The sequence below is a fragment of the Bombina bombina genome, chromosome 1 (genome assembly GCF_027579735.1).
Source record: "Bombina bombina isolate aBomBom1 chromosome 1, aBomBom1.pri, whole genome shotgun sequence".
Taxonomy (NCBI): Eukaryota; Metazoa; Chordata; class Amphibia; order Anura; family Bombinatoridae; genus Bombina; species Bombina bombina.
In genome coordinates, this window is record NC_069499.1 from 32868071 (window position 1) to 32881562 (window position 13492).

Below are 13492 nucleotides of genomic sequence, written 5' to 3' on the forward strand. Positions count from 1 at the left end.
ATAATATAGGGGTCGGCGGTGTTAGGGGTAGCAGATTAGGGGTACATAGGGATAACGTAGGTGGCGGCGCTTTGCGGTCGGAAGATTAGGGGTTAATTATTTTAAGTAGCTGGCGGCGATGTTGTGGGGGGCAGGTTAGGGGTTAATAAATATAATACAGGGGTCGGCGGGGTTAGGGGCAGCAGATTAGGGGTACATAAATATAACGTAGGTGGCGGTCGGCAGATTAGGGGTTAAAAATTTTAATCGAGTGGCGGCGATGTGGGGGGAGCTCGGTTTAGGGGTACATAGGTAGTTTATGGGTGTTAGTGTACTTTAGGGTACAGTAGTTAAGAGCTTTATAAACCGGCGTTAGCCAGAAAGCTCTTAACTCCTGCTATTTTCAGGCGGCTGGAATTTTGTCGTTAGAGCTCTAACGCTCACTTCAGAAACGACTCTAAATACCGGCGTTAGAAAGATCCCATTGAAAAGATAGGATACGCAAATGGCGTAGGGGGGTCTGCGGTATGGAAAAGTCGCGGCTGAAAAGTGAGCGTTAGACCCTTTAATCACTGACTCCAAATACCAGCGGGCGGCCAAAACCAGCGTTAGGAGCCTCTAACGCTGGTTTTGACGGCTACCGCCGAACTCCAAATCTAGGCCAAAGTTTTTTAATTGATTTAACTGACACTTTATTAATGATTTGCAAAACTACTTGAAAACTTAGGTGATTAAAATATAACGTGATTAAGTACAGTAAAATCTGCACAATATCTTCATCATTGATTTGCTCGGTTTTGCTGAGAATACCTGTTGCTTTTGTGTAAACACTGTGCTCGTCCCACAGTCCTGAGAGGGGCTGAAAAGCAAATGGTATAACCTAGGTTTGCTTCAAATTGCCTAAACCAGCTACATACTATACAGTGACTGCTTAGAACAGTGGGCACATCCATCTACTGGTAGCCCTAAAATAAAATCAAACATACTAACCAAGGTTTTCAAGTAGTTTTGTAAACCATTAAACAGACATTAAAAAAATCCAGCTAGCTCCCAGTAGTGCATTGCTGCTTGTGAGCCTACCTAAGTATGCTCTTAAACAAAGAATATAAAGGGAACCAAGTACATTCATTAATAGAAGTAAACTGTCTCACACATCTATATCATGAAAGTTTAATCTATCATTTTGACTTTTACATCACAGTTAAATACTTTTATAACATTTGTTTGTATGTAAGTCTATAGCAAGTCAGCTTTCTAGATGTATTTGTGATGTAACATACCTTTTAAGTTCACAGTAAATGGGCAAAACAGACGTATGGCAGAGAAATGAGAAAGCCATAGTGGGCAAAGCGAAGGCACTCTAAAAATAAAAGAAAATATTGTGACGTTGTAAAACATAATGCGCAGTAGTGAATCAGACACACCAGTTTGTGACGTAAAACATAATGCGCAGTAGTGAATCAGACACACCAGTTTGTGACGTTGTAAAACATTAAGCACAGTAGTGAATCAAACACACCAGTTTGTGACGTTGTAAAACATTAAGCACAGTAGTGAATCAGACACACCAGTTTGTGACGTTGTAAAACATAATGCGCAGTAGTGAATCAGACACACCAGTTTGTGACGTTGTAAAACATAATGCGCAGCAGTGAATCAGACACACCAGTTTGTGACGTTGTAAAACATAATGCGCAGCAGTGAATCAGACACACCAGTTTGTGACGTCGTAAAACATAATGCGCAGTAGTGAATCAGACACACCAGTTTGTGACGTTGTAAAACATAATGCGCAGCAGTGCATCAGACACACCAGTTTGTGACGTTGTAAAACATAATGCGCAGTAGTGAATCAGACACACCAGTTTGTGACGTTGTAAAAACAAAATTTATGCTTACCTGATAAATTTATTTCTCTTGTGATGTATCCAGTCCACGGATCATCCATTACTTGTGGGATATTCTCCTTCCCAACAGGAAGCTGCAAGAGGATCACCCACAGCAGAGCTGTCTATATAGCTCCTCCTCTAACTGCCACTACCAGTCATTCGACCGAAGACAAGCAAGAGAAAGGAGAAACCATAGGGTGCAGTGGTGACTGTAGTTTAAAAAAAAAAAAAAACACACCTACCTTAAAATGACAGGGCGGGCTGTGGACTGGATACACCACAAGAGAAATAAATTTATCAGGTAAGCATAAATTTTGTTTTCTCTTGTAAGGTGTATCCAGTCCACGGATCATCCATTACTTGTGGGATACCAATACCAAAGCTATAGGACACGGATGAAAGGAGGGACAAGGCAGGTGCTTAAACAGAAGACACCAGTGCCTGCAAAACCTTTCTCCCAAAAATAGCCTCCGAAGAAGCAAAAGTATCAAATTTATAGAATTTTGAAAAAGTACGAAGCGAAGACCAAGTCGCCGCCTTACAAATCTGTTCAACAGAAGCCTCATTCTTAAAAGCCCATGTGGAAGCTACCGCTCTAGTAGAATGAGCTGTAATCCTTTCAGGGGGCTGCTGGCCAGCAGTCTCATAAGCTAAGCGGATTATACTCCTTAGCCAAAAAGAAAGAGAGGTTGCCGAAGCCTTTTGGCCTCTCCTCTCTCCAGAGTAGACAACAAACAATGCAGATGTTTGATGAAAATCTTTAGTAGCTTGTAAATAAAACTTTAAAGCACGAACCACGTCAAGATTGTGTATGATCTTTATAACTTAAAGTAAAATCAGTACATTTGGTACACATTCTAAGAGGGGGTTCCACAATGGCTTCTAAACATAATGAACAAGGAGTTTCCTCTATGTCAGACATGTTTAAACAGACTAGCAATGAGACCAGCAAGCTTGGAAAACACTTTGATAAATGTAAACAAGCAAAAAATAAAAACGGTACTGTGCCTTTAAGAGAAACAATTTTTATCAGAAATTAAAAAACAGTGATAAAAAGCAGTAAATCTTACGAATTTTTTACAGTGTGTATAATAGACTAACAGAGCATTGCACCCACTTGCAAATGGATGATTAACCCCTTAGTTTCAAAACCGGATCAAAAAAACGATAACATAATTTATGCTTACCTGATAAATTCCTTTCTCCTGTAGTGTAGTCAGTCCACGGGTCATCATTACTTATGGGATATTAACTCCTCCCCAACAGGAAGTGCAAGAGGATCACCCAAGCAGAGCTGCTATATAGCTCCTCCCCTCTACGTCACACCCAGTCATTCGACCGAGAACCAAACGAGAAAGGAGAAACTATAGGGTGCAGTGGTGACTGGAGTATAATTAAAAAATTTAGACCTGCCTTAAAAAACAGGGCGGGCCGTGGACTGACTACACTACAGGAGAAAGGAATTTATCAGGTAAGCATAAATTATGTTTTCTCCTGTTAAGTGTAGTCAGTCCACGGGTCATCATTACTTATGGGATACCAATACCAAAGCTAAGTACACGGATGACGGGAGGGACAGGCAGGATCTCTATACGGAAGGAACCACTGCCTGAAGAACCTTTCTCCCAAAAACAGCCTCCGAAGAAGCAAAAGTGTCAAATTTGTAAAATTTGGAAAAAGTATGAAGAGAAGACCAAGTTGCAGCCTTGCAAATCTGTTCAACAGAGGCCTCGTTCTTAAAGGCCCAAGTGGAAGCCACAGCTCTAGTAGAATGAGCTGTAATCCTTTCAGGAGGTTGCTGTCCAGCAGTCTCATAGGCTAAGCGTATTATGCTACAAAGCCAAAAGGATAGAGAGGTAGCAGATGCTTTTTGACCTCTCCTCTGTCCAGAATAAATGACTACCTTAGGTAAGAACCCAAGTTTAGTATGCATAACTACCTTATCTGAATGAAAAATCAGATACGGAGAATCACAATGTAAGGCTGATAATTCAGAGACTCTACGAGCCGAGGAAATAGCCATTAAAAACAGAACTTTCCAAGATAACAGCTTGATATCAATGGAGTGAAGGGGTTCAAACGGAACACCCTGTAAAACGTTAAGAACTAAGTTTAAGCTCCACGGCGGAGCAACAGATTTAAACACAGGCTTAATCCTGGCCAAAGCCTGATAAAAAGCCTGAACGTCTGGAACTTCTGACAGACGCTTGTGTAAAAGGATGGACAGAGCTGAGATCTGTCCCTTTAACGAACTAGCAGATAAACCCTTTTCTAAACCTTCTTGTAGAAAAGACAATATCCTAGGAATCCTAACCTTACTCCATGAGTAACCCTTGGATTCGCACCAGTGTAAGTATTTACGCCATATTTTATGGTAAATTTTCCTGGTAACAGGTTTCCTAGCCTGTATTAAGGTATCAATTATTGGCTCCGAAAATCCACGCTTTGATAAAATTAAGCGTTTAATTTCCATGCAGTCAGCTTCAGAGAAATTAGATTTTGATGTTTGAAAGGACCCTGAATTAGAAGGTCCTGTCTCAGAGGCAGAGACCAAGGTGGACAGGATGACATGTCCACTAGATCTGCATACCAGGTCCTGCGTGGCCACGCAGGCGCTATTAGAATCACTGATGCTTTCTCCTGTTTGATCCTGGCAATCAAACGAGGAAGCATCGGGAAGGGTGGAAACACATAAGCCATCCTGAAGGTCCAAGGTGCTGTCAAGGCATCTATCAGGACTGCTCCCGGGTCCCTGGACCTGGACCCGTAACGAGGAAGCTTGGCGTTCCGGCGAGACGCCATGAGATCCATATCTGGTTTGCCCCAACGACGAAGGATTTGGCCAAAGACCTCCGGATGAAGTTCCCACTCCCCCGGATGAAAAGTCTGGCGACTTAGGAAATCCGCCTCCCAGTTGTCCACTCCTGGGATGTGGATCGCTGACAGGTGGCAAGAGTGAGACTCTGCCCAGCGAATTATCTTTGATACTTCCATCATCGCTAAGGAACTTCTTGTCCCTCCCTGATGGTTGATGTAAGCCACAGTCGTGATGTTGTCCGACTGAAACCTGATAAACCTCAGAGTTGCTAACTGAGGCCAAGCCAGAAGGGCATTGAGAACTGCTCTCAATTCCAGAATGTTTATTGGAAGGAGACTCTCCTCTTGAGTCCATGATCCCTGAGCCTTCAGGGAATTCCAGACAGCGCCCCAACCTAGAAGGCTGGCGTCTGTAGTTACAATTGTCCAGTCTGGCCTGCTGAAGGGCATCCCCCTGGACAGATGTGGCCGAGAAAGCCACCATAGAAGAGAATCTCTGGTCTCCTGATCCAGATTCAGCGTAGGGGACAAATCTGAGTAATCCCCATTCCACTGACTTAGCATGCACAATTGCAGCGGTCTGAGATGCAGGCGTGCAAAAGGAACTATGTCCATTGCCGCTACCATTAAGCCGATTACCTCCATGCATTGAGCCACTGACGGGTGTTGAATGGAATGAAGGACACGGCAAGCATTTAGAAGCTTTGTTAACCTGTCCTCTGTCAGGTAAATTTTCATTTCTACAGAATCTATAAGAGTCCCCAAGAAGGGAACTCTTGTGAGTGGTAAGAGAGAACTCTTCTCCTCGTTTACTTTCCACCCATGTGATCTTAGAAATGCCAGTACTAACTCTGTATGAGACTTGGCAGTTTGAAAGCTTGACGCTTGTATCAGAATGTCGTCTAGGTACGGAGCTACCGAAATTCCTCGCGGTCTTAGTACCGCCAGAAGAGAACCCAGAACCTTTGTAAAGATTCTTGGAGCCGTAGCCAACCCGAAGGGAAGAGCTACAAATTGGTAATGCTTGTCTAGGAAGGCAAACCTTAGATACCGGTAATGTTCTCTGTGAATCGGTATGTGAAGGTAAGCATCCTTTAAATCCACTGTGGTCATGAACTGACCTCTTTGGATCATGGGTAAGATTGTCCGAATAGTTTCCATCTTGAATGATGGAACTCTTAGGAATTTGTTTAGGATCTTTAAATCCAATATTGGTCTGAAGGTTCCCTCTTTTTTGGGAACCACAAACAGATTTGAGTAAAACCCTTGTCCGTGTTCCGACCGCGGAACTGGATGGATCACTCCCATTAGTAAAAGGTCTTGTACACAGCGTAGAAACGCCTCTTTCTTTATCTGGTTTGTTGACAACCTTGAAAGGTGAAATCTCCCTTGTGGAGGAGAAGCTTTGAAGTCCAGAAGATATCCCTGAGATATGATCTCCAACGCCCAGGGATCCTGGACATCTCTTGCCCAAGCCTGGGCGAAGAGAGAGAGTCTGCCCCCCACTAGATCCGTTACCGGATCGGGGGCCCTCACTTCATGCTGTCTTAGGGGCAGCAGCAGGCTTTCTGGCCTGCTTGCCCTTGTTCCAGGCCTGGTTAGGTTTCCAGCCTTGTCTGTAGCGAGCAACAGCTCCTTCCTGTTTTGGAGCAGAGGAAGTTGAAGCTGCTCCTGCCTTGAAATTACGAAAGGCACGAAAATTAGACTGTCTAGCCCTGGGTTTGGCTCTGTCTTGAGGCAGGCCATGGCCTTTACCTCCCGTAATATCAGCGATAATTTCTTTCAAACCGGGCCCGAATAAAGTCTGCCCCTTGAAAGGTATGTTAAGTAGTTTCGATTTAGAAGTTACATCAGCTGACCAGGATTTTAGCCACAGCTCTCTGCGTGCCTGAATGGCGAATCCGGAATTCTTAGCCGTAAGTTTAGTTAAATGTACTACGGCATCAGAAATAAATGAATTAGCTAGCTTAAGGGTTTTAAGCTTAAGTGAAATCTCATCTAATGTCGCTGAGTCAAGGGTCTCTTCCAGAGACTCAAACCAAAATGCTGCCGCAGCCGTGACAGGCGCAATGCATGCAAGGGGTTGTAATATAAAACCTTGTTGAACAAACATTTTCTTAAGGTAACCCTCTAACTTTTTATCCATTGGATCTGAAAAGGCACAGCTATCCTCCACCGGGATAGTGGTACGCTTAGCTAAAGTAGAAACTGCTCCCTCCACCTTAGGGACCGTTTGCCATAAGTCCCGTGTGGTGGTGTCTATTGGAAACATTTTTCTGAATATAGGAGGGGGTGAGAAAGGCACACCGGGTCTGTCCCACTCCTTAGTAATAATTTCAGTAAGTCTCTAAGGTATAAGAAAAACGTCAGTACTCGTCGGTACCGCAAAATATTTATCCAACCTACACATTTTCTCTGGGATTGCAACTGTGTTACAATCATTCAGAGCCGCTAACACCTCCCCTAGCAATACACGGAGGTTTTCCAGCTTAAACTTAAAATTTGAAATGTCTGAATCCAATTTATTTGGATCAGATCCGTCACCCGCAGAATGAAGCTCTCCGTCCTCATGCTCTGCATATTGTGACGCAGTATCAGACATGGCCCTAGCATTATCAGTATACTCTGTTCTCATCCCAGAGTGATCACGTTTACCTCTAAGTTCTGGCAATTTAGACAAAACTTCAGTCATAACATTATCCATGTCTTGTAAAGTGATTTGTAATGGCCGCCCTGATGTACTTGGCGTTACAATATCACGCACCTCCTGAGCGGGAGATGCAGGTGAGGCACGTGAGGCAAGTTAGTCGGCATAACTTCCCCCTCGTTGTCTGGTGAATGTTGCTTAACATGTACACATTGACTTTTATTTAAAGTAGCATCAATGCAATTAGTACATAAATTTCTATTGGGCTCTACCTTGGCTTTTGAACATATTGCACAAAGAGTTTCCTCTGTGTCAGACATGTTTAAACAAACTAGCAATTAGACTAGCAAGCTTGGAAATACTTTTCAACTAAATTTACAAGCAATATGCAAAAACGTTACTGTGCCTTTAAGAAGCACACAAAAAACTGACACAGTTGAATAAAAATGAACCGGATAGTTATATAAACCAAATTTAGCAAAGGATTGCACACATTAGCAATGGATGATTAACCCTTAATATCAGAAAAAAAAAAAAAAACGTATAACAATTGACAATATAAGCGTTTTTATCACAGTCAAGCACAGTCTCACAGGTCTGCTGTGAGTGATTACCTCCCTCAAAACTAGTTTTGAAGACCCCTGAGCTCTGTGGAGACGTCCTGGATCATGCAGGGAGAAAAAGACAGACTGTGACTGAATTTCTGATGCGTAGTAAAAGCGCCAAAATAGGCCCCTCCCACTCACACTACAACAGTGAGGGAAGCTCAGTAAACTGTTTTAATTTAAAACAACGACAGCCATGTGGAAAATAAAGCCCAAAACAATTTTCACCAAGTACCTCAGATCATTAAACGATTTAACATGCCAGTAAACGTTTAAAATCTAATATATGAAATGTCATTAAAAAGCCTGCTGCTAGTCGCTCACACTGCAAGTTAGGCTAAAAGTTATATGCATACAGTATTTTCCCAGTTGTTAGGGGTAATATGAACCTGATGGCAGCCATCTTGTTCTTCGCAGCCATCTTGTTCCTCGCAGCCATTTTGTAATGAATAGACTTTATTATACTGGGGTATTATGCAGTGAGAATTATATGCATGTTATGAGTTTCTTTAGCTATTCGGCCTTGCCAATGTACCCTGGCCTAATGCCTAGAAGTAAGATAGAATAAGATAATGTAAACAAGAGGCTTCAGACACTCTGTTGTCTCTGCAGATGGTAGTTTGTTATGACTCTGTAAATATTGTTATGAGAAACTCATGTTCCAGTTTTTCCTTGTAAATTGCTCTGTATAACTGTGTAAGATGACGCGGTCCTAACGTGTCATCCCCTTAACCCTGTATGTCACTATAAGAAAGGCTTGCACTGTGCAATAAACAGAATTGGCTTTCGATCATAATGCTGCATGGTCTGAGTCATTCTAAGGGGCCCTTATCAGGTAATCTACATATGCCTCAGGTGGTACACTAGGCCCCAGGCTTTGGCCTGCACTGACACTTACCCCCTGAAGGGGACACCTAACACCAGTGAAGTGCCATTCCCCAGAAATACTTAAGTGTAAACATATATACATGTCAGCCTGATACCAGTTGCTACTACTGCATTTAAGGCTGTACTTACATTATATCGGTATTAGCAGTATTTTCAAAGTCAATTCCATTCCTTAGAAAATAATATACTGCAACATACCTCTTTGCAGGTGAGCCTGCCCGCTGTCCCCTGATCTGAAGTTACCTTACTCCTCAGAATGGCCGAGAACAGCAAACGGATCTTAGTTACGTCCGCTAAGATCATATACAAAAACTCAGGTAGATTCTTCTTCAAATTCTGCCTGAGAAGGAAACAACACACTCCGGTGTCGTTTAAAATAACAAACTTTTGATTGAAGATATAAAAAACTAAGTTTAATCACCACAGTCCTCTCACACATCCTATCTATTAGTTGGGTGCAAGAGAATGACTGGGTGTGACGTAGAGGGGAGGAGCTATATAGCAGCTCTGCTTGGGTGATCCTCTTGCACTTCCTGTTGGGGAGGAGTTAATATCCCATAAGTAATGATGACCCGTGGACTGACTACACTTAACAGGAGAAATAAACGTTTTTTCAACAGTCACAACAAACTGCCACAGCTCTGCTGTGGCCCTACCTGCCCATATAACGACTTTGAAAGAAACAAAAAACCCTTTAGAGAGGTCCTAAGTGTTCAGGGGACTCCTTCAGGGAAACTGGATGTCTCAAGCTACAAAATCTAATGCGCATTTAGGCGCGAAAATAGGCCCCTCCCAACCTGTATTCACAGTGAGAGGGCCTAACAAAACTATCCCTAGGCAAAATCTAGCCAGCCATGTGGAAAAAACTGGGCCCCAATAAAGTTTTATCACCAATATGTATAAAAAAACGTTTAAACACTTCCAGCAAACGTTTTATTTTTCAGTAATGTGAGAAAGTAATAAGAATATTACCTTTTACAGCAAGCATGATACTAGTCGTTATTAAATCACTGTAATCAGGCTTACCTTAAATAAATCCGGTATTAACAGCATTTTCTAGCATATTCATTTCTCTAGAAAAATTTAAACTGCACATACCTCATAGCAGGAGACCCTGCACGCCATTCCCCCAGCTGAAGTTACCTCTCTCTTCAGTTATGTGTGAGAACAGCAATGGATCTTAGTTACAACCTGCTAAGATCATCAAAAACCACAGGCAGACTCGTCTTCTACTTTCTGCCTGAGGCTAAAATAGTACAACTCCGGTACCATTTGAAAATAACAAACTTTTGATTGAAGATAAACTAAATAAAAACACCACATCTCTCAAGCTACTTCCTTTCTTGTCGAGAGCTGCAAGAGAATGACTGGTAGTGGCAGTTAGAGGAGGAGCTATATAGTCAGCTCTGCTGTGGGTGATCCTCTTGCAGCTTCCTGTTGGGAAGGAGAATATCCCACAAGTAATGGATGATCCGTGGACTGGATACACCTTACAAGAGAAACATAATGCGCAGTAGTGAATCAGACACACCAGTTTGTGACGTTGTAAAACATAATGCGCAGTAGTGAATCAGACACACCAGTTTGTGACGTTGTAAAACATAATGCGCAGTAGTGAATCAGACACACCAGTTTGTGACGTTGTAAAACATAATGCACAGCAGTGAATCAGACACACCAGTTTGTGACGTTGTAAAACATAATGCGCAGCAGTGAATCAGACACACCAGTTTGTGACGTTGTAAAACATAATGCGCAGCAGTGAATCAGACACACCAGTTTGTGACGTTGTAAAACATAATGCACAGCAGTGAATCAGACACACCAGTTTGTGACGTTGTAAAACATAATGCGCAGTAGTGAATCAGACACACCAGTTTGTGACGTTGTAAAACATAATGCACAGCAGTGAATCAGACACACCAGTTTGTGACGTTGTAAAACATAATGCGCAGCAGTGAATCAGACACACCAGTTTGTGACGTTGTAAAACATAATGCGCAGCAGTGAATCAGACACACCAGTTTGTGACGTTGTAAAACATAATGCGCAGCAGTGAATCAGACACACCAGTTTGTGACGTTGTAAAACATAATGCGCAGTAGTGAATCAGACACACCAGTTTGTGACGTTGTAAAACATAATGCGCAGTAGCGAATCAGACACACCAGTTTGTGACGATGTAAAACATAATGCGCAGTAGCGAATCAGACACACCAGTTACATTGGGCATGAAATGATCTTTTCCAGAAATAAATCATCTGATATTATGAGCTTTAAATTGTCACAACCCAGCACCAGAATGTGAAGTTACAAGAAAAAAAACACAATGACATTAATATTTATAGCTTAGAGGAGAGAAGAGAAAACAGGAATATTATGTGCAAACAATTATTTAAACAGTCTAGTCAAAATGAAACTTTCATGATTCAGATAGGACATGCAATTTTAAACAACTTTCCAATTTACTTTCATCATTAAATGTGCTTTGTTTTCTTGGTATTCTTTGTTGAAAGCTAAACCTAGGTAGGCACATATGCTAATTTCTAAGCACTTGAAGGCCGCCTCTTATCCCAGTGCATTTTGACAGTTTTTAACAGCTAGATAGTGCCAGTCCATGTGTGCCATATAGATAACATTCTGCTCACTCCCGTGGAGTGATTTATGAGTCGGCACTGATTGGCTAAAATGCACGTTTGTCAAAAGAACTGAGATAAGGGGGCAGTCTGCAGAGGCTTAGATACAAGGTAGTCACAGAGCTAAAAAGTGTATTAATATAACGGTGTTGGTTATACGAAACTGGGGAATGGGTAATAAAGAGATTATCTTTCTTTTTAAACAACAAAAAACCTGGGAGTAGACTGTGCCTTTAAGTAAAAAAAAGGTGGTTCATTCATAGAATAGACTTCTAGTAGTGGTGAGAGACAAAACCTATAAAGGAGTGCAAGAATATCTGGTATATGCATAATGCTATCCTATGAAATAGTTAATCTCATACTAAAAAAACTATTATACAGGCAGACTTGATTCCTATCCACTGTCAAAATCTGTTTCTTAGTTAGTTCATCTCTAAAGACAACTCCCTTGTGACCAAATTTATTTATAGTTCTGGAACACAAAAGTTTGTCCTGCGACAATAAACACGTAGCAGAAACATGCAGATAACACGCATCAGTTTTACAATTCATACACGCGTGGATATGTGTTGCAGATTAATATCCCCTTTTTAAAAAAAATATACAGAAGAATTTTGATAACACAATTTTCTATGATAAATTAATTTTAATAAATTATTAAAAAAAAAAAAAAAAAAAAAAAAAAAAAAGATCAAGTCCAACAAGAGAAATAAAGTTCAGACACAGACTGTGCACCCAGCGCCTTGGATGCAGATTTCAGCAGGTAGCTGTTCTCCAGATAATCACCAAGAAACAAGCACTTCACTTTGTTGTGTTTGTAACCTAATACTTGTGTAAAAGCTTCTGCTCAAAAGGGGGGGCCTGACATGAGCCGGCAGACTTCTGCTTCATATCTGAAAGTCCCCAACATTTTAAATCCCACCATAGTCAGCTCATGTAACCCAAGTCTCCCTCGACGCCCGTTATCCCCAGGAGAGGGCCAGCGTTTGAAGTGCACAAGATCTAAAGATCGGATTTGTCATACGCTGACGAGAACCTCTTTAAATGATCGATCACCTTTCAACATTCACTTATGTTTTTACCAATGTCCCTGAAAAACTACAGACAGAGGTCATAAACTAGTATTAAAGGGGCAGTTAAATCAAATATATAATTTCAGTATTCAGACACAGCGTGTAATTTTAATACATTTTTACAAATTACTTTTATTTATCAAATTTGCTTCTCCTTTGGTATCCTTTGTTGAAGAATATAGCTAGGTAAGGTCAGGAGTGTGCACGTGTTTTCAAAACTCCCTGGCAGCAGAGTTTGCAACAATATATAACTTTGCTACAAGCATTGTTGCAAACATAGTGCTATGGTCTTGTGCTCTTCTGAGACTACATAGATTTACTTTTTAATAAAAGATACCAGAAGTAAATTGGATTTTCTTTTTTATAAAGAAACAGACATGCACTATATATAAACCATGAAAGTTTAATTGACTTTAATGACCATTTAAAAAGGGACATAAAACCCCAATTGTTTATGTTATGATTCAGAGAAAACAATCTTAAAAAAAAGTTTCCAATTTACTTCTATTATAAAATTTGGGTTGTTGAAGAGATATTTAGATAAGTAACGTGCACATGGAACAATTCAGGAAAACAAACCGGGATATGCTGCAAGTAAAACTTCCCTTTTAAGTTAAGAACGAGTATTCAAAAAGCGTTTGCGCTTGGCATGTTGTATGCGTCACAGGTCAGCTGACGCGTTTCAGCCTATCGGGTACTCATAGCTGAGTGACCCTTCCACTATACAATTCATACATTTAAAATACTCACACACATGTGATTGGTTAAAACATAATGACGTTCATACTTTGGCAAGCCTTCTATTTTGGGTACTTTTATACATTCCTCTATAAATAATATTGTAACCTATTCGCACTTCTGCTATAAACTGTATACATGCAATTGTTATCAGAAAACTAATGTTACAAACCTGACACAAAGATTTGCTTAAGTAATCTTCACTCGATACATTAGTTGT

The 13492-nt window shown here is 41.1% G+C and overlaps 1 protein-coding gene across 1 annotated transcript in view; it reads right to left on the reverse strand.

Moving 5' to 3' along the window:
* Positions 1–13492, reverse strand: part of LOC128651978 (probable sodium-coupled neutral amino acid transporter 6) — a 95189-nt gene that overhangs the window by 69023 nt on the left and 12674 nt on the right. The window contains exon 3 of the mRNA XM_053704937.1: positions 1260–1339. Coding sequence (XP_053560912.1) covers positions 1260–1339 — 80 coding nt within the window. The remainder of the gene's footprint in view (positions 1–1259; positions 1340–13492) is intronic.